General features: G+C 37.7%; 2 protein-coding genes across 2 annotated transcripts; both read left to right on the plus strand.

The window, feature by feature from the left end:
* Positions 1-5,155: 5,155 nt before the first annotated feature.
* LOC309691143 (CD209 antigen-like protein C) lies at positions 5,156-11,712 on the plus strand. The gene is made up of 5 exons (XM_082508724.1): positions 5,156-5,285; positions 6,081-6,181; positions 7,410-7,712; positions 8,817-8,926; positions 10,714-11,712. The coding sequence occupies exons 1-5, from the start codon at positions 5,216-5,218 to the stop codon at positions 10,868-10,870; spliced, it is 741 nt and encodes a 246-aa protein (XP_082364850.1). The 5' UTR covers positions 5,156-5,215; the 3' UTR covers positions 10,871-11,712.
* A 5,260-nt stretch (positions 11,713-16,972) lies between these two features.
* vtcn1 (V-set domain containing T cell activation inhibitor 1) lies at positions 16,973-20,109 on the plus strand (the record flags this gene model as incomplete). The annotated part of the gene is made up of 5 exons (XM_082508812.1): positions 16,973-17,004; positions 17,559-17,623; positions 18,910-19,260; positions 19,502-19,753; positions 19,991-20,109. The coding sequence occupies 5 exons, from the start codon at positions 16,973-16,975 to the stop codon at positions 20,107-20,109; spliced, it is 819 nt and encodes a 272-aa protein (XP_082364938.1).
* Positions 20,110-22,490: the final 2,381 nt, after the last annotated feature.

The following is a 22,490-nucleotide window of genomic DNA, read 5'->3' on the forward strand; positions in this document are numbered from 1 at the left end:
AAGGAAAATCTCTGGCTCTCACAGACCTGTAACGTCTTCTGTAAGAAGCTTTTCTGTCCCCCACTCGTTACCTGTATGAATGGCACCTGTTTGAACTCATCATCTGTATAAAAGACACCTGTCCACAGCCTCAAACAGTCAGACTCCAAACTCCGCCATGGCCAAGACCAAAGAGCTTTCGAAGGACACCAGGAAAAGTATTGTAGACCTGCACCAGACTGGGAAGAGTGAATCTACAATAGGCAAGCAGCTTGGTGTGAAAAAATCAACTGTGGGAGCAATCATCAGAAAATGGAAGACATACAAGACCACTGATAATCTCCCTCGATCTGGGGCTCCACGCAAGATCTCATCCCGTGGGGTCAAAATGATCATGAGAACGGTGAGCAAAGATCCCAGAACCACACGGGGGGACCTGGTGAATGACCTGCAGAGAGCTGGGACCAAAGTAACAAAGGTCACCATCAGTAACACACTACAACGGCAGGGAATCAAATCCCGCAGTGCCAGACGTGTTCCGCTGCTGAAGCCAGTGCATGTCCAGGCCCGTCTGAAGTTTGCCAGAGAGCACATGGATGATACAGCAGAGGATTGGGAGAATGTCATGTGGTCAGATGAAACCAAAGTAGAACTTTTTGGTATAAACTCAACTCGTCGTGTTTGGAGGAAGAAGAATACTGAGTTGCATCCCAAGAACACCATACCTACTGTGAAGCATGGGGGTGGAAACATCATGCTATGGGGCTGTTTTTCTGCCAAGGGGACAGGACGACTGATCCGTGTTAAGGACAGAATGAATGGGGCCATGTATCGTGAGATTTTGAGCCAAAACCTCCTTCCATCAGTGAGAACTTTGAAGATGAAACGAGGCTGGGTCTTCCAACATGACAATGATCCAAAACACACCGCCCGGGCAACAAAGGAGTGGCTCCGTAAGAAGCATTTGAAAGTCCTGGAGTGGCCTAGCCAGTCTCCAGACCTCAACCCCATAGAAAATCTGTGGCGGGAGTTGAAAGTCCGTGTTGCTCGGCGACAGCCCCAAAACATCACTGCTCTCGAGAAGATCTGCATGGAGGAATGGGCCAAAATACCAGCTACTGTGTGTGCAAACCTGGTAAAGACCTATAGTAAACGTTTGACCTCTGTTATTGCCAACAAAGGTTATGTTACAAAGTATTGAGTTGTATTTTTGTTATTGACCAAATACTTATTTTCCACCCTGATTTACGAATAAATTCTTTACAAATCCTACCATGTGGATTCATGGATTTTTTTTTCACATTCTGTCTCTCACAGTTGAAGTGTACCTCTGGTGCAAATTACTGACCTCTGTCATCATTTTAGGTGGGGGAACTTGCACAATCGGTGGCTGACTAAATACTTTTTTGCCCCACTGTATGTCATATGGAATGTAATTAAGTACTGTCATATAAAGGTACTTGCACTTTACTTGAGCATTTCCAAATTGGTCACCTTTGTGCTTTTGCTTCACAACATTTCAAAGATATACACCACAACATTCACTTAAAGTCTTTGGTATTTGTGTTAATATAATATTCAGATTTTACATATCAAACAAGTCAGTTAAAAGTTTAAAGTGTTACCAGCAGGAGCAGCTACAGCAGTTAAATGATATCTGAACATTAATTCAGCAGTAGTTACATATTCTTGTCCTGTAGGCAAATTCAGTATCTTGTTGGCTTTTTTGTAAAAAATAATGGTGACCACCAGTGCTACCGCTCAGCCTCTTGGTAGACACAACTATGGTATCAATTTCAAAATCCTACGCCGCCTTGTTCTCAAGTTATCGCATTCACAAACTTAGGCGTCTATGCTGCCTGCCTGCCCAGCGGCATGACTGAGAATGTTGAAAAGACAAAATTTCCATTTCTTCAGCTCAATAATAAGAAATAAAGAATATCTAAGACAACAAAAGGAATACACAATGAGAATATCTCAAAGATACATTCATGTGAAGATAAGTGACATACATCCATATTACACAGTACCCAGTATGTGCTGGTAGTAGTATCCACACAAACTCCACTAATTCAGCAGTCTGTCATGTTTCACTGACTGGTACAAAAACATAGCAGAACGATTACACTCTTGTGTAACAGTTGCCAAGGAATCCTTTTCATCAAATTCTAATGATTTAAAGGTGTAATGCAGTTAGTAAAATGGCATTCATTTGTGATTAGCCTTTTCCTTCTTGAATAAATATAAAACAAGACCTTGAGAAAAATATTTTTCTTGACTGATTTTATTTGTAGCTCTTTGGTCAAGAAAATAACTTCCTTTTGCTATGAATGTAGAACGTCTTATTAACACAGTACATATGTTTCATCACAGCAATTGTATTTTAATGGCATTGCATTTACATGTATATGATACAATAAAGTAATTAAAACCAAAATGTTACAAATAATAGTAATAGTGAAAAAAATTGTTGTACTGTCATGTAAGTTGCACACTGCTGTTACATTAACATCAAACTGGTCCTATTCCTTCACCTAAAAGTTACCAAAACTTAAAATTAAATCAACGGGGAACTAACTGCTTTTGATCTTCACATTGTGTTAAAACATCTTTGCAGACAGTTAAGATGTTTAATTACCTGACCTTCATAGAAGCAAAATATAAAGTATTCACTGTACCTGTATGATGGACGTGACTGAAACTGATAGCTTACATTTCTCCTGTGATGTTTTGCATAACGTCCAGGTTTTTCCACTTTGGAAAATTTGCAGCACAAGGGGATAACACATCTTTTTGTCCAGTGTGTTAACGGTTTTCGAGAAGCTTTTATTATTTGCCATGTTTAAACAACAGAACAACCCAGGTTGTTCATTGTTGGTCTTAAAGGCACAGTTTTATCATTGTTTAAATATCTATCAGAGAGGTCCTTTTCTGTTACTATTGGACAATACTCCACTTCCTTTGCCCCAATTTGTTGTGGTGTGCCTCAGGGGTCTGTTTTGGGTCCAACTCTGTTCTTGTCACAGTCTGGCGAGGGCAGACTGTATGAATTGATGAGAAGGACCCAAAACGCAGACCCCAAGGAACAGGGAACAAAACTTGAATGTTAACAAAAAGCAAGCTGTTTAATGAGGCTGGTAAAAGGTACAAACAAAAGGCAAGGCAAACTGAAGAAAAATTAACACAAACCTAAACTGGGAAATCTAAACAGCAATATGAAAAAACCTGGACATGAAACCTGGTGTAAGGAACATGGCGTGAACAACAGACGACCTGACAAGGAATGAACAGAAACACACAGACTAAATACACACAAGGGTGATCAGGGGAAGTGGAAACACATGGGGAAACAGCTGACACTAGTCTGACATAACGAGACAAAGGAAGCAAAGCTGACTACACTGAAATAGGACACAGACCTTCAAAATATAACTGGAAACATGTGACGCAGACAAGACAATATAAACTTGACAACATAAGACACGCAGCATGAAACACATGAAGGGCAAAGGGAAACTTAAATACAGCGGTAGAAAACACAAAGGGAAACTAATAAACAACTTAGCTACCCTAAAGAACTCAAACATATCATCCAAATAAACTAAAACTCAAAACGCTGGGTCAGACCCAGGAAAGTGACACTTCTCCTAATACATGCTACATTTGGGATTTATTTTTAGGAAATGCAACATCCCCTTTCACTGTTATGCTGATGCCCCCCAAATTTACTTCCCCTTCAAACTGGGTGTTTCTGTTCCACTGTAATGTTAAAGACTGGTTAGCACAAAATTTTCTCATCCTAAATGTAAATGAGACTGAAGTTATTGTTTTTGGAAGTCATTCGACTTTGGATAAGTTAACTGTTACCCTCAGTTCACTTGCTTGTCATCAGTCTCACACTGTAAGAAATCTTGGCAGTGTTTTTAGATAGCTTTTATTAATTAGAGAGGCAAGTGTCCACAGTTCAAACCAGTTTTTATCTGTTATGTGAAGCTTTATCTTCCTCCAAAACACCTAGAAACACTTATTCATGCCTTCATCACCTCTAGACTGGACTACTGCAATTCTCTCTATTTTGGTCTTCGCCACTCATGTCTTGCAGTTAGTCCAAAATACTGCTGCTCATCATTTAATAGATGTTAGAATGTATGAATGTATCACTCCAGTTTCAGCAAATTTACACTGGCTCCCTGTCAAATACCATATTAGTTTTAAGATTTTTTTTACTTAACTTTTAAAGTTTTAAATAATATGGCACCCAGCTATTTAAGCAAACTCCTCAACATTTATAACCCCAAAAGAGCACTGAGAGCTCTTAATATAACCGAGGTCTCGATTGAATCCTATTCAGTCTTTTAAATTGCGTCTTAAAACTCCCCTTTTTTCCATTTTAAACCTCTTATAGTCCCACACGTTGGAAATGTTGTAGTCCTCTGCATTTAATCCCTTCACTCAGTGAAGCAGTGGGCAGCTACCAATCCAGCGCCTGGGGAGCAGTGTGTAGGGACGGTACCTTGCTCAAGGGTACCTCAGGGTAGCTTGGATTCGGTGGATTCGAGTCCCCGACCTTCCGATCAAGGGGCGACCACTCTACCTGAACTATCCCCACCCCCCACAATGTTGGCTTTTAACTCAAGTTAATAACCTCAGACCTGTTTTTTAATGTTAATACAATGTCCTCTCATTTATCTGTATTTGTTTCTCTATTTTCTTCTCTTGTTCCTAACTGATTGTGAAGCACTTAGGTCAACTCTCTTGCTTTTAAATGTGCTATAAAAATAAAGTTTGAATTGAATTGAATTGAAGTTCATTGGACACAAGGCCAATTTGAATGTGATTGATTGGTGATTTCAGTGCATCTTTGTGAGATTAATGTATATGCAGATTGCCTGCTCACTTTCATTATACTTTTCTGATCTACACAGTGGGTAATTAGCAACTTCAAGGGACAAGATCTAGACCTTCTGCTGAGTTTTGAATTTTGTTGTATATCTGTCTTTTCATGTAACATTAGTCATTCAGACTATTCCAGGAAACTTCAACCTTCAAACTTAAACTGTGTTATAGAAATGTTATTAGAAGTGACACTTCTGGGTTCAACACATACAGAATGACTTCCGATAAAACTTCTGTAAAAGACAAGAAGGAACTAAGCTAAAAACTTCCTCATTTATGCTTCAAGTAACGTGTACTGCAGAGCCGACTCTCTAAAAGAAAGCTGACTATCTCAGGAGAGATGGAGGAAATCTATGTCAATGTTCAACATGGCAAGTCAGTCAACAGAAGCTCTTCAACAATTCAAACAGGTAAGAATTTCCAGTTTGATGGAGATTGTCAAAGGACTGAAATCCCCCAAACCTCATCCATCTAGGACTTGAAGTAATGTGATGAATAGGAACTCAGCGGGGTAACCATGTACATAGTTAAAAACAAGTTGTAAGTGTTGTGAAACTGGAGTCTCTGGAGCGGTCTCAGCAATATAATATTTCAGAGTGTTCCAGACGGTTAATTATGGCCAAACAACTGTGATCTAAAAATTGGAGCCACAAGTCTTTTCTTTGCTGCTAATTTTTTGTTGAATTATGGACTTTGGAGGAACTATGAGACCATAGTGGTATTTAGTGGCAGTTATCCCATTTCATCTATTATGATTAGTCTTGGTGATTTATAGAAATTGGCTTTCGTGATTTAAATGAATATCTTACCTGCATTTAAAGTCTGAATTGTGTTGTTAAACGGTAAAGGTTAAAATATGTGTATGGCTATTACAGCTTTTATTGCTTCTAAGAGGTTGCTCTAGCCCACAAGCTGACCGTCGCTTAGGGCGTTTATTTCTTGGTCTGCTACTTTAGGGCAACAAGGTGAGTGACTGACTGTACTTGACTAACAGAGTTGCTTAATCAGAGTATGTTATCAGAGACAGTGGTATCATTATCTAGATGTAGGCAGTTAGGATGTCTCCTTTAATTAGTTTCTAGTAATTCTAACTCAGAGCCTTAAGACGGACAACCAGTCCAGACTTACTGTACCGCAGTAACTGAGTATATGTTGCATATGTTGCATTATGTGAAAGACATCTCTGACTTTTTTTTTCTTATCAGGTCCAAAGAGCTCTGATGGGAAGTTTCACAAAGCTGTTATTCTTACTTTGGGGCTGCTGAGTGTTTCCCTGTTGGTTGGGCTCATTGGCCTTGGTCTGCACTGTGAGTTTTGTTCACATTTAGCTTTATTCAGTTCATTTTTATATTCTGTATTCCGTATTCATACGGGCAGTTTATGCCAAGCCTTCAGTGCTCGTTTAGTTCGCTCATCTATGAGAACACAGTCATCAGTTATCATCGAATTATTTATAACGTCATTACATCACTGTATATAATTAGAAAATAATAAGAAAAAATGGCTGTTCATGAATACAAAACAAATAAAAATAACAACAGATATTTATTGTTCTTCTACACTAGCTTCATTGTCATTGTATGAGAGAAAATAACAAATTATAGGCACTGTTAGAATAGCTGTTTTTATTTACAGACACGGAAGTCAATGGATTCCAGTGACTCCAAAGTGCCACTGCATTAAACATTGTTTGGCCAAATGTATTTCTAAACAGTGTACATGTAATGTACACATGTACACATCAAATAATTTCAGTCGCTGTAAGGACCAAGCTGCAGGCACCCCGTTATTCCAATATTAACTGACACCATCTTTCTTAGGTGGCAACTATGGTGTCATTTTTGTGCCTCTATTCTAACTGCACGTAAAAAAAAAAACTTTGCAAGCACAAATGTTGCATTTTGTGGAGTAAATTATTTTTGAGCGAAGAAAAGTGTAGCTTAAACTAGATTAAAACCAACAGTGGTCTTAAAAAATTATATATTTTAAAATGAAATAATTAAACATACTAACCGAAAATGCATTTGGCAGCATTCTGGACCATGTTTCTGGAATGCAATAGCTAGCAAGCTGATTGGAGACCGTAACAGCCTATCAGAATTTTCACATCCACGTCAGTGATTGGTTGGTTGGTACACCTAGAACGGTGTACAGAGAGTTGAGCGTGCACCGAGCAGAGATGTTGTGAGCATGAACGTCACACTGAGAACAGCCAGCAACTGAGCAAGAGGGGCTGTTATTGTGTGTGTGTATGCATAATAGCAAACACTGAAATACATTTCTTGCACGCAGCAATGAATTTTGTTTGCTCCAATTAAACGTTTCTTCACTCAAAATAATTTTCTCCTCAAAATGCAACATTTGCACTTGCATATTTTTTGATTTTTTTTTAACCTGCACTCATAGAACAGAGGCACAATAATAATGCCATAGGTAACATATGTTGTAACAAAGCCTGTCAGTATTGACCAACTCAGTTGTTAGTTTTGTCCTTAACATAATAAACATAAATATGTCATTTTGTAAATGTATTGTATCACAGTGAAGCTGCACATTTCTCTTTTCTCAAAAACAACCTGACTGAGCATCTCCAGGCCTCTATTAATGCGATGTCGTTCATGACCAGAGAGAGAGACCTGCTGAATTCAAGCATCACTGAGTTAAAGAAAGAACTAATTTTAACCAGACAGAGAGAGAAAACTTGTCCAGCAGGATGGAGGATATTTAGTAGTTCTTGTTATTTCCTCTCCAATGACTCTGGTTCATGGACAAGAGCCAGACAGGACTGCAAAGACAAAGGAGCAGATCTAGTTGTCATTGACTGCAACAAGGAGCAGGTACTTCCCTAACAGTTGACCAGACTGCTTAGTTAATGATATGACCATAATCATAATAATGTGTAAGTAAATAAACGCAGTAACTACAGATCGAATTGCGTCCAATGATCTTTAAGAATGACATTCTTAAAATTGTTTTAGCTGAATGGAAAGCCATGTGTGTGGGTTTGTTTGTTTGCTTTTAACTGGAAAGTTTCTGGTGTTTTTAGTGTTTATTGAGTCATACTCAGCATGTATCTTCTTCCATCATGGTGGGGTGAGTTGATGCCAAATAGTAGGATTTTGGAGAAAGAGAAGGAAGTTAGTCAGAACTGAGGAGACTGCACTGCCAGAAGGCTACATTGGAGATACTGAGGACAGCTAGAAGTACCTTAGAATTATACAAATGGCAACCATGAAGAGGCCGCTAGAAAAGCCACAACCAAATACCAGCAGAGTGTCAAGTCCTAAGGTGTCAATTGAATGGCAAGAACAAGATCTGCTGAATCACCACGTACAACCTGCCAGTCATCATATACTCTACTGGAATAACCAGCTCGCCAAAGGAGAAGATAGAAGTCCCTGACATCAAGACAAGAAAGCTCTTTACCATGTATGGAGGGTTTCACCCCACGTCCTGCACCCTGACATTTTATGTGAAGCTAAAGGAAGGAGGATAAGGATTAGTGATTGTCAGAAGCATCATCCAGAATGAAACAACAAAAATGGGTATATCAGGAAGCTGGCCACAATGAATTTGTGCTTGGCGAATACCTCAGGCATTAGAAACCTGAGAAAAAAAGATGAGCAAGAACATCATGGAAGGACAGTATGTACTACGGGCAGATAGAAGAAGTGGCTGATATCAAAAAATCCTACCAGTGGCTGGACAAAGTTGGATAGAAAGACAGCACGGAGGCTCTAATCATGGTAGCACATGAACAAGCCCTGTGTATAAGACTGAAGGTGGGGGTCTATGGTGGTCTAAGTCTCAAGGTCAAAATGGGGTACAATACCCCTAATGTAATTTAATGTATAATAGCTTAATTTTCTGTTTAATGATTTTATAATAATGATTCAATTTTTAAAATATCATTTGTATCTTTTTTTTATCATTAAAAACAGACTTTTCTCTCCAAGTTAACAAAGTCAGAAACATGGAGCTGGATTGGTTTGATGGATGGGAGCAATGAGGGAACCTGGAAATGGGTTGATGGATCTTCTCTCACTCTAAGGTTACAGGCCCTTCTTCATTTTATTCCTTTCTTTTCCCTTTCTTAAATATAATTTTTACCATGTATTAAATGAGAAAGAAATCAAATTTTAAAAATTATTTGTGTATAAATTTACTGATGTAAAAAAAATGTTTGTTTTTGTTGTTGTTTGTTTTTCTTTAAAAATGTTTACAAAGTATGCAAATCACCACATATCACTGTTTCTTTTCACTTTTTTTATCACTTTTGCATTTGAAGAGTATCCCATTTTGAACAAAAGAAAAGGATTAGGTAGTTTGCATTACTTGTTGTGCAGATCATAAGATATCACAAGCAATGCTGGCTGCTCAGCATGCAAAGAATGTTCTGTATTTATTTGTCACACATACAAGTGTTTATGGTTTTAGAGAATGAATCTGTCAAGAATCACATTTGATTTTTAAGCCCCACCCACATTTTATCGCGCATGTATTCTACGTATTAACTTTACACTTTGAAACTACCTCTGTACATTAGCTGTTTGCCAGAGATGCGGTTCTCAGTTGGTTGCTTTTACAGTTTGCTCATTTACTTTTTATTTGCTACACTGATCTGTGCATGTGTATAATCACCTACAGATCATGAACATCACAGTTCTGCTTGGCTTCTACTCTGGTCTTCCATCAGTCTTGCATCAAAGAGCATGGATTTATCCATGGTGTGCTTTTGCAAATAACCGCAAAATTCTGCTGGGCTCTAAAGTGACCGAGGTCCAGGCTTTGATAATGGGACGCTGAAATGCGCATGACAACAGAAAGTTTAAATGGATTCTCATTGCTGTTTCCACAGACAATACTCAACTGTTGCCACAAGGTGGCAGTAATTTACATGATAAAGGCAAATAGCATGATCTTCTGTCCCTTTATGGGAGAGACTTGATATATTTTAATGGGGCGGCATTCAAGCAGGCCAAGAACTGCATCTGAGTTAAAACATACCAATGAAAAAACGTACCATGGCATACGCAGATGAACCACAACAGACAAGCGATAGACAGGAATCCCAAAATATTTATATTTGATCCTGGAATTCTTGACAGTATTTTGACACATACCAGCAAGCATACATGGTGAACAGGCCAGTGTTTTTGCCACTCTAAACTGTTCTAGACTAAACCTTAAAATCACTGTCAAAAAAAATGTAATAATAACTTTAAAAAGTATACACTTGTCGAACTCCAGGCCTCGAGGGCCGGTGTCCTGCAGGTTTTAGATATCACCCTGAGTCAACACACCTGAATCAAACGATTCATTCGTTACCAGGCCTCTGGAGAGCTTCAAGACATGTTGAGGAGGTAATTTAGCCATTTAAGTCAGCTGTGTTGGATTAAGGACACATCTGAAACCTGCAGGACACCGGCCCTCGACGCCTGGAGTTCGACACGTGTGCACTAGAACAAAAATGACATTAACCAAACTAAACCACCATACTACACGTGAGCATATTACTACCACTTATGCCACTTAAAGCCTTTATTGTATCATACACCATACATAGAACTTTGAGGTTAAATAATGACTTGCGATGTCTCTGTTCATTAAGACTAAATCATTTAGATTTGCTAAACCCATAAAGCAGAGGAGGTGCCTTACACACACAAAAAACCAAAGATTTATTTTGCGCAGTACAAATATCAGTGTTACTGGAGTTGTCATTTTTAGGCTCAGTACAGAAAAAAATGTAAATGTGTACAAAAATGGGAATCATGGAAAGACTTCTAATATTAGAGATTAACAGTGTCACCATTGTCTTGTTCTGAAACCTGTTAGGTACTCGGAGGCTGAGCAGCCTGATAACGGTGGTGGTGATCCAAAGTGGGGTGAAGAAGACTGTGCACATATTAGAACTGGCAAGGATACAGAAGAAAACTGGAACGACCGCTCATGTGATGCTACTCTGAGGTGGATCTGTGAGAAACTGGCTTAGCACTGAGCTATATGTTTACATGCTTTTGAAAGGCATAGTGCCAGTTCCATCTCATCAAGAATATTTATTAAAAAGGTTTATTTGAAATGTTCAGAGTACCTGAAACCAGTTATGCCATGGTTACTAGACACTGTCTGTATTTATGTAGATTTAAATGGAAGAAGAGCTGTACAGTAACTCCAGAGGTAGAGGTAGAGAGTCACTGTAATTTCAAGAAATAAAATCTTTACTCCTAGTAGAAAAGCCATAGTTCATGAAAAGCTATGACTATTTAAGAGTTAGTTAAAAAGGAAAGAAAAAAAAGGTTAAATTCCAAACATAAAAACAGATAGACTGTATATAAAAGATAGTTGCACAATGCAGGTTAAAAAGGAAGCCAGGGTGGAAATGTCATATACCTGTCTTTTTTTCTACTGACCAGCAGAGGGCAACCTTGTAGCTGTCTAGAACTCGACTTCTCGCTTGATTTAAAACCTCAGTATATATTTTTCTAATGACTTTATGGTCTCATTCAGTAGTATTATGACTTTATCATGTTTAGTTTGGAAAGTGCCATTTAAAAAATACCATGCCATATAAATAAAAACGTGCTTATGGATGAAACTCTATCAAATGATATACAAGTTAATATTCTATCAATACCATACTAAACCTGTACCCGTGAAGCACACATAAACACATACTGTGTTGTTATCCACAAATCTCTGAGGAAAGTTTCCAGCACATTTTTAAATCTATGCAACAAAGAAGTAAGGCAGTTCTGGATGGAAAAAATTCTAATTCTAGTTTTGATGCCTTCAGTGAGAATCTACAATGTAAAATAAAGCCAAAAAAACATTAAATGAGTGGGTGTGTCCAAAATTTTGATTGGTAGTGTATGATGACTGCAGAATCTTCCTCATCTGAGGTGCAGGAGCATTGCAGCAGCCAATCCCTAGGGATCCCCTAAGGATCAATAAAGTATTCTGATTCTGATTGTGATTATTTTGTGGCGACCCCATGCAATTACATCTCCATATTGTCACCCTACATTTGTAAGTGTCACATTCACGATGGTGGAATCTCCAGCAAAGTGCCCTCTGCAGTCCCAGTCTGCCAATACCAGGCTGTCCTTCTGCATGCAAGTTTCATCCAGAAAAGACGACAGCAGGAATACTCACTGACTGGAATGTCCTCAAGAGTAAAATTATGTTTAATTGGAACATGAACATTATTTCTTAATACACCTCCTTTATTATTGGACTACTTTTCATGGCTGAATTGTAGTTCCTTTTATCTAAAAACAAAAACAAAAAACCAATGTTAAGTACATTATACTCAAAAGAATCATATCAATCAATCAATCTTTATTTATAAAGCACTTTTCATACAGCAATGTAGCACAAAGTGCCTTACATGGTTAAAAGCAGCCCACCCCACCCCGCCCTCCAACTCACTCCCCACACTCTTATTAACATAAACAATCATGGATACATACACACACATCCCCCCCCCCCCCAACACACACACACACACTTAAAAAGTAAAATTGGGCTGGACAGACATGAGCCAGTTGATGCACATTTTAATTCCAGTGAAAAATACTATGTATTCCATTTTTGTTTACATTTAAGTTTATTGCTTGAACTGTTCTTTCCTTGCCATGTGTTTTCTTAATGTTGAACAATATTTTCTGACACAAATAAATAGAAAACGATCATATGTATAATTTTCTTGTCACATTCTCTCAAAATTAGTGTAGTAAACTATTGCAAAGAAAGTAGAAAGAAAGTAAAATTATTTAGGAAATATATAGGAAAAACTTATCAAAAGGTTATAACACAGATTTTCGTTTGTAAAACGTCTTCTAAATTAACAGGTAAATAGATAACTGACTAAATAAAATGTCCACATGAAATGTACATATGAGATACAGACTTTTATAGATGTAAAGGTTCTAACAAATGACAGTTTAAAATATTGCTACAGTGTCTCCAGCTGTTTATTGTTCCTCATCTTCCATCAAGTAGAAACCAGGGATGGAAATTTTCTCCCAGGCTTCAGAAGCAGCAGTGTTTGCATCGTCATTATCATCATTGTTTCCTGACAGCTTAATAGCTTCAAGGTAGGGCTTACAGATGTTTTCTGCTTTTTCTGTTGCCATTTTTTTTAGTTTGTCGTTTAGGTGAATACTGACTTCCTCTGCTAGAAGGTCTTCAAATACTACACTGTAGTAAGGCTGACAGCGTGGCCTTGTTTTAAAACAGCTGCAAGACAGTCTTTTAATTTCACAGGTCGTCCAGACAAATAAAAAACCACAGATGAGAAAAAGACCATAATCCTGGAAAAGAAAAAAAAGATACAGTTTGAAAACAATTCACATACTTGTTTTAAATGTAGGTTTGTTCTTTTAGTCAAGTTCAAGTTTATTTCAACTCTTTTTGCTTTTCTTAACATTCAGCTTCCAATAACCTGGCAGTACATAAAGGTCTTTTGAGCATGGACAGTTGTTAAAGTGATGTTTTCTTTCTCTATTGTCAGTCAGACACACAGCTTTTGAATTTTGCGCAAGCATCCACTTGATGCTCTGAGCGCACTAAGTAAAACATTGTGATACTTTCCTTACATGGAGGTAGAACTAAAATGCTTTTAAATGTAACAAAATTTCATTGTCTTACATTTTTTAACATGTGAATTTTAGTTTAAAAATGATGTTAGTCAAATTGATGTTGCATGATTGTTGTGTGTTGTTACTTACAAGTGATTGAGTCATATAGTCTCCTATAATCCGTTGCTCCTCATAGGTCAGATTTTGTTTGCATGGAATTCCAGTCTGGTTCTTGTTGAAGTTTGTCTTTAGGCAAACGAACCAGTCTCCATCAAAAAGAACAGCAGATATCCATACAGCCGCCAAACTGATCCACTTAATGAAAACCTTATAGACATAGCTGCCAACACACATAGCACATCTTGAGAGAGAGTGACACCAGTAAAAAATCTTTCTTTGGTGAAAAGGTTCAACAATGATGACAATAAAGGCGAGGATCAAAGGAGGCAGAGCCATGTACAGTACACCATTTGGATGCAGGCCCGGTTCACACGAGCATAAAAAATGCATGTTAAAAATGTACTGCAGGATGTAGAAGATGACTATGAGCACCAAAACACCCACAGAATTTCTGATTACTTGAAGAAGTTTGTAAGTAAACTCCGGAAATGGCATCCTGGATGAAATTAGTATCGGATGTCTTAAGTTAGTAAGTTAGATTTTTGAAATGTTCCTCCTCCAATGGCTGAGTGAAAATGAAAAATAATTCTGAAGCATAAAGCATATAGTACCATTATATTGCCTTTAAATACATTATGTGCCCATGGTTTACCACAATGAGGCTGTTTTAAGTACTTTCAGAATGATGCAAATCTTGGTTTTCACTTCTCAAATACATTTTTAGGGTTTTCCAGACAGATTCTATTCACTAATGAACAATATCACGGAGGGAAATTTCAGGAAATACACAGTAAAGTTATTCAAACAACATAGTGATATGGTTAATAAGATATCAGGTTAAAGTTGGTTAACTGTGACCAGTAATAAAAATGACCTAACTTAAGGAATGTGTTGTGTCTACACCAACAACTTGTCTCATAACAGCAATTGTAAATTGTATCATAAGGCACTTTGTTACTGGCAGCTTGTTGTAAAAACACATTTATTCACATGTTTTTAGTTTAATCTATAAAACAAGCAGTTTAACTGGCATAAAACAGTATTTTTGCAATATGATGAAAACTTATAACTAAGAAATGGTAGGTATTAAAAAAAAAACTATCTACAGCAGCTGGACAGTATCTGAAAGTCATGTTCTAGAGAAATAGAAAAATAATCAGCAAATACCTGACACAGGATGTGAGAGATACACCTTGCACTTTGCCAAGGTAAGAAGGAAAAACTCCCTTTTTAAAGCCACGGCCAGTTGGGTGGGAAGAGAAAAGCAGAGAAAGACAGGACAAAGGATACACATGGGAGAGAACCACAGTTTAAATTTAGTTTTTAGAGGTATAAACACATGGAGACCAAAAAGAGAGGTGTGAAGAAGAAGCCCTCAGAGCCTTTAGGCAACCTTGGCCTATAGCAGTGAAACTAAGGGAGGATTTAGGGTCACTTGATCAAGCGCTAACTATATGCTTTATCAAAAAGGAAAGTTTTGAGCCTAATCTAAAATGTAGAGAGAGTGTCTGTCTCCTGAATTCAACCTGAATCTTTTTCCACAGGAAAGGAGCCTGGAAGCTGAAGGTTGTGCCTCCCATTCTACTTTTAAAAACTCTAGAAACCACAAGTAAGCTCACAGTCTGAGAGCAAAATGCTTGGAATAATACAGTACTATTTAAGAAATCAAGTGTCCTGGTTATTCAAGACCTTGCATGTAAGGATGTGGATTTTAAATCCAACTCTGGAATTAAGCAGGAGCCAGTGAAGAGAAGGGAGAATTATGCTCTCTCTTTCAAGTCCCTGTCAGTACTTTCACTGCAGCGTTCTTGACTAACTGAATGCTTTTCAAAGAACTTTTAGACAATGATGAATCACAGTCGTCCAGCCTAATAAATGCACCAAGTAACACCATGCATGACAATACAATAACATCTAGAAAGCACCTGGTAGGAAAAGGCTTCATTTTTCAGCATGACTGTGATACCAAACACACTGTCAATACAGTAAAAGCATAGCTAGATAGAAAAATTCCCAATGGAGCACTATCAGTCATTGATTGGCCTCCCAAGTGCCTCCAATAAAGAGCTTTGACTATCTTTCCAGAATCATGGAGCACTAGTCCTGAAGACATCTGAAAATTACAAGAATGCTTGCATAAGTTGAGGCTGTGTTGAAGAACAAAGGTGGACATACTAACTGTTAGCTTTCAAGCTTGTTAGAACTGAGGTAAGGGCAAAAAAAGATTTGCTTTAAGGGTTTGTGGCTTGTGTGCTATAATTTCATGTATGTTTGTGTAATTTGATCATTTTGAGCATTCATTTTTATAGCAAAATAACATTTTACATAATGCGCACCTTTCTAACGCTAATCGTTAACAAGGATTGTCAAGAAAGTAGGATTTTGGTTGCAGTTATCTACTACAAAATGCTTGCACCAAGAATATATGTGTTTGTTGTTTGCTACAAAGCAAAAACTAAGCCTTTCATTTTGTTTTATGGCTTAACAGTTTAAAAACTCTAGATTTCACAGTTGCATGCTCACATCTCTTGCAAAACTAAAATAAAAACTGAAAAAGAAAATGTTTCTTGTTTCATAAGATCATATGATGTGACATACATGTGCGTAAGTTTCAGTTTGATGTACACATTTGAGGTTGGCAGAATTTCTCAGTGGTCAAGAGGACTCTGTAATGTCTTCACTTGTCACACAAGTGTTGCACGCCACATTTCTTTCGTTACTGTAGTTCAGTCCAAGCAGATATTAGTATGAATGAGGCTAATCGTCTGTTTTGAAATGCCAAAAATATCACCAGAGATTCTCATCATCTATTTTTTCTGTTGTTATTTTAGTGAACAATGTTTTGTCCTTTTCATAAATAAACAAGTGTTACGAATGTTCTCTTTTTCCTCGACAGATCAAATTTTGTCCACCTTGAGTAAATTTGCCAAGCCCAGGGTGCTACTCTTTTTCCTTGTATGCATATTATGCTTTTGCCGTAATAAAACCAGCAGCAGTCGGTACTGCATGCTATAAATATATACATGAAAAACATATTCTATGTCATAACTACTGTGAAAATGTTTTTCTGGATGTAATCCCTTCACTTTGTAAAAGCTTAACTAACATCACAAAAATAATCTCTTTCTCTTGTAAATCAGTCACATGAACTTTTATTTTGATAAGATAAACGAGCTGGATGATGACCTGTCAACCAAAATGAAGAACACACCTTAAAAGTAATATTTACTTATGGTGTTGTATTGTATTTTCTAAGTGCTCTGAGAGAGGCTGAGCAGACAGTTCTGTGCAGGCTGCTGACAGACAGCAGCAGAAATATATTACTTGGATAAAAAAGTGGATAAAGAATAAATAATTGCCTTTTTTCTTGGTCTCAAGAGATTTCATCAGGAGCCATGGCCACGCTCGGACAAATCATCTTCTACAGGTGCGACCATGAGGAATATTTAGTGTTGTCATTCAACTTTGAAAATATTTAGGTGTCTCCAGTGGTAACCGAGTATGTTTGCTTTTACTGCATCAGTAGAGAAAGAAAACATCTCACTTTTGATGTTATTTGACAGCTGTAGTTGCTGATTACTTCTAAAGTTTCAGATTATAATACAACAACATGTTATTAAAGATTAAACTTATGCTTCACAACTAGTTTAAATATGTGATCCCTAACAAAATAAAAGTTGCTGACAGTCTGTCAAAGAGAAATTTCTCCTTTAAATTTCTGTCAGGACAAAATATTAACATTTTTGAACCACAAAGAAAACACTTACAGAAGAATTGAAAACAATCTCCAGCTTTCTTATTGCAATGGGGTTTTTTGTCCTGATCATCACGAGACCCAAAAGACACAACGCATGGAGCCCAAACCCTACAGTTCCAGGAAGAATAATAGAAGCTATTTGAAGAACTGCTATGAAACTAATCTTTAAAAACTAATACTATGTGTTTTGTTACAATTGCACTTGTGTTTTTCTTTTTGTACAGCATGCTCGTCATCATCGTCATACTTAGTTTCTTCATCATCCTCTTCTTCTCTCTGGCCTTCTCAAGTAAGACCCACAGATCTGTTTGGATCCTCTTGTCATTAGTGATGGCTCGGTGAGGCCTGGGGTGATACATGGGTGTGCTCACCACGTGCTGTGTTTGTCTAAACTAAAATACAGTTAATCCATGTGGACGGCAACACGGCACAGCACAGCATCGAGTGTTTAACTGTGAATATTCATTTGTATCTGCACGTGTGATGATCTCTAAATATTTGTGAGGCTGACTTTCCACTTGACAGAAATAATGTTGATAGCCAACACATATACTCTATATTCATGTTTCATTTCCTTGAGAAAATGTTTATGTGTGTTTAGGTATGCTCGACTGGTGCTGGTTTAACATGGTATTAAGGGAATATTGACTTTAAATATCATTTGATAGTTTCATTCATAACCATGGTGCGCCTGAGTTTTTACTGTGGAATCCTGTCCTATATGAACCTGTGAAATTGGTATTTTGGCCATCATCTTGTTGATGTCTTGAAAGTGGGCGTGACTATATTTTAGAAGAATGTGTGAAGCTGATATCTAGCTAGCATTCAAGCTAGATTAATTGGCATGTTAGTTTTATTAAGTTACAAATTTATTAAATATGTGCAATGTTATTACCTGAAAAAAGGACTTCTTTTTTTAATTTAACTGAATGCCAAAAAAGATCTGATTGTGAACCAAAGGACACGCCATGCTCATACAGTAGTGAGTCATCAGTCACAGAGTAAAAAGCATACCGCACTTTGAGTGGGTTATTTTTATAAATGGCACGATAATTTCCAAGCTAAACATGATAAAGTCATAATACTACTGACTGAGACCATAAAGGCATTAGGAAAATATTTACTGAGGTTATAAATCAAGTGAGAAGTAGATTTCTTTTCCTGACAGCTACAATGGTTGCCCTCTGCTGGTCAGTAGAAAGAAGACAGGTATAGGATATTTCCACCCTGGCTTTGTTTTTCAGACCTGTATGCTAGAAGCATCTTTTATATACAGTCTATCTATCTGTGTCTTTAGAATTTAATCACTTTTACTAACTCAGACCCCTAAATAGTCATAGCTTTGCTTGAACTATCTCTTGAAATCACAGTCTCTATCTCTCTCTCTCAGGATATGTGAATGTGAAAAATGTGAACTTGTCCTTAAAATCTTCCTGCTAAAAGTTTTATAACTGCCAAAAGCAAACAACACTTTCACTAAATATCATTTAAATCGGTTATTAAGTTGTCAACAAATTGGAACTGATTCAAATGTGCTAGTCTATAATATGTGTATAAAATGTCCACATCCCACAGAGCCCCAGTCCAATGTGATAAGCAGCAGTACAAAGCCTGTCGCCAACCTTGGTGAGGATCAGCTGCTCAGCTGCTATCTTGACACACAAACTTCCCAAGACAAAGTGACAGTGACCTGGAAGAAGACGGACCTGAACGGCCTGGTTTACTTTTATCAGAATGGAGCTCCGGATCTGACGAATCAGGCGTCACAGTTCAGTGGGAGAACTCAGCTCTTCCCTCAGGCTGTAGTCACAGGCAATGCCTCTCTGCTGCTGAGGAATGTGAGACGCAGTGATGAGGGGAAGTACACATGCAGCATCAGCTCCTCTAAAGGTGGAGGAGAGGTCAGCATTCAACTCAGAACAGCAGGTAGGATGACTCACTCTTCAAGATTAATTGTGTGTTTATCTAAACATTCTTTATTGGCATTCATTAGCAGCATGGTTTGCAACACATTGGAATAAGATGGTATAAGGGTATTTCTAGTTTTTGTAATGCTGGGAATTTTAACCAACGTGCTGTTCTGAGTAATGTGAGTACTGAGTGAAGCTTCACTCTTGATTGCAATATTAATTCAAGATTTTTTTTCTTCCCTCTTTTATTACATCAGCTTTTTCAGCGCCCACTTTCACCTTCTCAAATGGCACCCTGTCTGCTGAGGCAGTCAGTTGGTTCCCTAAGCCAAGCGTTTCATGGTTAAACCAAACTGAGAACATCCTGAATGGAAGCTCCACTTTCACAGAAAACTCTGAGGGGATATTCAGCATCTTCAGCACACTGCTGTCGGTCCAAGTCAGTGACACCTACAGCTTCAGGATTGAAAACAACTTGGTGATGTCTCTTTCTGAGGCAACTATATCAGGTAGTCTATATACTTTTACATTGACCTGATACCAAACACATTTGTACTAAAGGACTAAAATTCATCCTTTGGCCTATCTTTTATTTATGGAGGTGTAACACTAAGTCAGAGGAATATTTCTTCAATTTAAATCAAATCTACCAGAAAATAAAAGCAAATATATGTATTAATAAATATATAGCTAGGCAAATAACATTATAGGTTTAAAAAAAACTAATTATTTTTCATATTTTTCAGGCTCAGACGTTTCATGGAGGACTTATTTCACCTTCAGTGCTGCTTCATTCCGTCCAGTTGGATCACTTTATCTCATTATTATGACCAGTTTCCTCTGCATCTATTATGTGACCTTTTGACACACTAATGTACACAAAAAAACACAACAGATATAGACAGATACTTCCCCTGGCTGCATATGTGTGTGCGTGTGCTGCATTTAAGGTCAGGATATGTCCAAAGTAAAGACTGATATTCACAAAAGTGGTCCTCTTTGAAGATTGTGTAGCTTTACTTTAATGTAATTTATTACTGCGTGTGTTACAGTTGTGTAGTGCCATTTAACTCTGTGCTGGATGTTTTTAATAGTTTATCTATTAACTTTTAATATTATTTTTTACATCCTCTAATGCATTTACAGTGTGTGAACTAAGAGTTCCATTTAAATTATGTCAGTAAAATTCAGCTATCTTGACTTTGAAATTTTACTTTAATGCAGACATGTAACATAATGAAATACAGAAATATAGAAACAAAACAAGAAAAACATTGAAACATTTACATTTTAGCACATTTTCTGTGACAGTTTTAATGTCTAATTCTAGAAGCACTCACTTTATTTCTTTAGAAAGCTCTACCTCTAGTTGCCTTACACCTTTCATTTAAATCTAAAAACTACAGACAGTGTCCAGTAACCGTGGCAGAACTGTTCAGGTAATCTGAACCTTTCAAATAAACCTTAAACACCTCAGTCTACAGAAATCTGTAGATTCCTCTTGGATTTTGTGCGGATGATGTTTGCAGCCGTTTATTCATACTCGATTTATACTGTTGTTCTATTTCCATCATCTGATGTTTTTATAAATGCTTATTGCTCTAATTCCTCTCAACAAATATATTTTCACCCAATGAGACTCTGATTAATGACGGAATTTTAAAAAATTAAATAATTAAAGTTTTATTTTTGAAAAATACTTTTTGTGATGTCAAGGGTGACAGTGTTGCTTTAAAATGTTTTTTTTTTAACTTAAAACCTTTGAAAGTAAATCCTGGGGAATTGATGATTGTGTCCTCCTGTCTGTAGTGACACTAACTTTGCCTGATTAGAAGTCTGCATTTGGGTCCTTTCCACATCCACAGCACAAAAGCTTTATCCCTGGTGGTAGGTGTCAGTTTAATTTCTCTGGTCTGCAGAGGTCCTCCATCAAATGTGTTTTCTGCATCAATTTATGATGAAAAACCTGTTACATAAAGGAAAACACAAAGCTAAAAAATCAGCCAATAGTTCAACATAATGCAGTGAGTCACATCCCGTATTGTTTTTCAAGTATTTGGTATTGTCAGCTTTTTTCTTTTAGTATTATCTTATTATTATAGTATCATCTATGTATCTGCCTGGTGTCCGGCTGGTTTTGTGCCTTTTGTTACCTGCTTAAATGTGCATATGTCACCTATTTCCATTATTTTAGTTGAGTTATCTGCTCCTGGATTTTATTTCGACTTTACTGTGTTTCAGCAAGATCTCATGTGCAAAACTTTTTCACACATCCACGTTTCACACCGATTTTTAGGAATCGCGTACATCTCCACTAGATTATTGAGGCTGACTGAAAAGGAGAAGTGTGAGCAACACTTCCTTAAGATTAGTTTGTCATCTAGAAACAGCACTTCGAAACTGGAACAAACTTGGCTCACACATTGTTCACAATCTCTCCTCCCTTTTCCTCCTTTGCGTTAAATGTGGCTTCTTCTTCTTCTTTTCTAAGTAATTATGCTTCTTTAATGTTTTTCTTCGGGTGAACTGAATCAGTTGTTAGAAATCCTGGTGCCGTGCTGTAAACACAGCCAGCTATTTTTGGTGTTGATGCCATTGTCCCAAAAGGTGATTTCGTATGTTCCACAGATTATAGGACGACGGGTCATTTACAACAGTTTAAAGCAGCGGTCCCCAACCTTTTTTGCGCCACGGACCGGTCTAATGTCCGACCGTATTTTCACGGACCGGTCATTAAGGTGTCGCGGATAAAAACAACAAAAAATGATACAACCAAGACAAAAACTGTGATATTTTGTAAATAATAAACGCGAATTCACTGTGTAATTGTGTAACTATTTTAGCAGCGTCCTCCTGAAATGCGACAACAACATTCACACCGAACGCGATAGAGGCAGGCAGAGCGTCAGGCTTACATGTAAAGTCAATGGAAAGGCGCGCTGACCCGCGATTGCGGCTCCCGCGAAAATTCGGAAGCAGATTTGCGTCGCGAAAACCCCAAAACGCCTGAAACGCGCGTGAGTGTAGCGCGTTTCAGGCGTTTGACTCGCGAAAAAAACCACGCGCGTGAGTTTATGTGTTGCATTTTGTGCATACACGCGTTTCGCGTCCCCCCGCTCGAGTTGGAAAAATCTGAACTCCAGCGTCAAATCGCGCCGCGACAACCAATCAGGAGCCTGGTGACGTGGCTGTTACCTAGTTCAAAGGGGCAGATCCAGCCAAAGCCCTTTATTCTTCAGTAGAAGG

This window comes from Aulonocara stuartgranti (genome assembly GCF_965226115.1).
Source record: "Aulonocara stuartgranti genome assembly, chromosome: 16".
NCBI lineage: Eukaryota > Metazoa > Chordata > Actinopteri > Cichliformes > Cichlidae > Aulonocara > Aulonocara stuartgranti.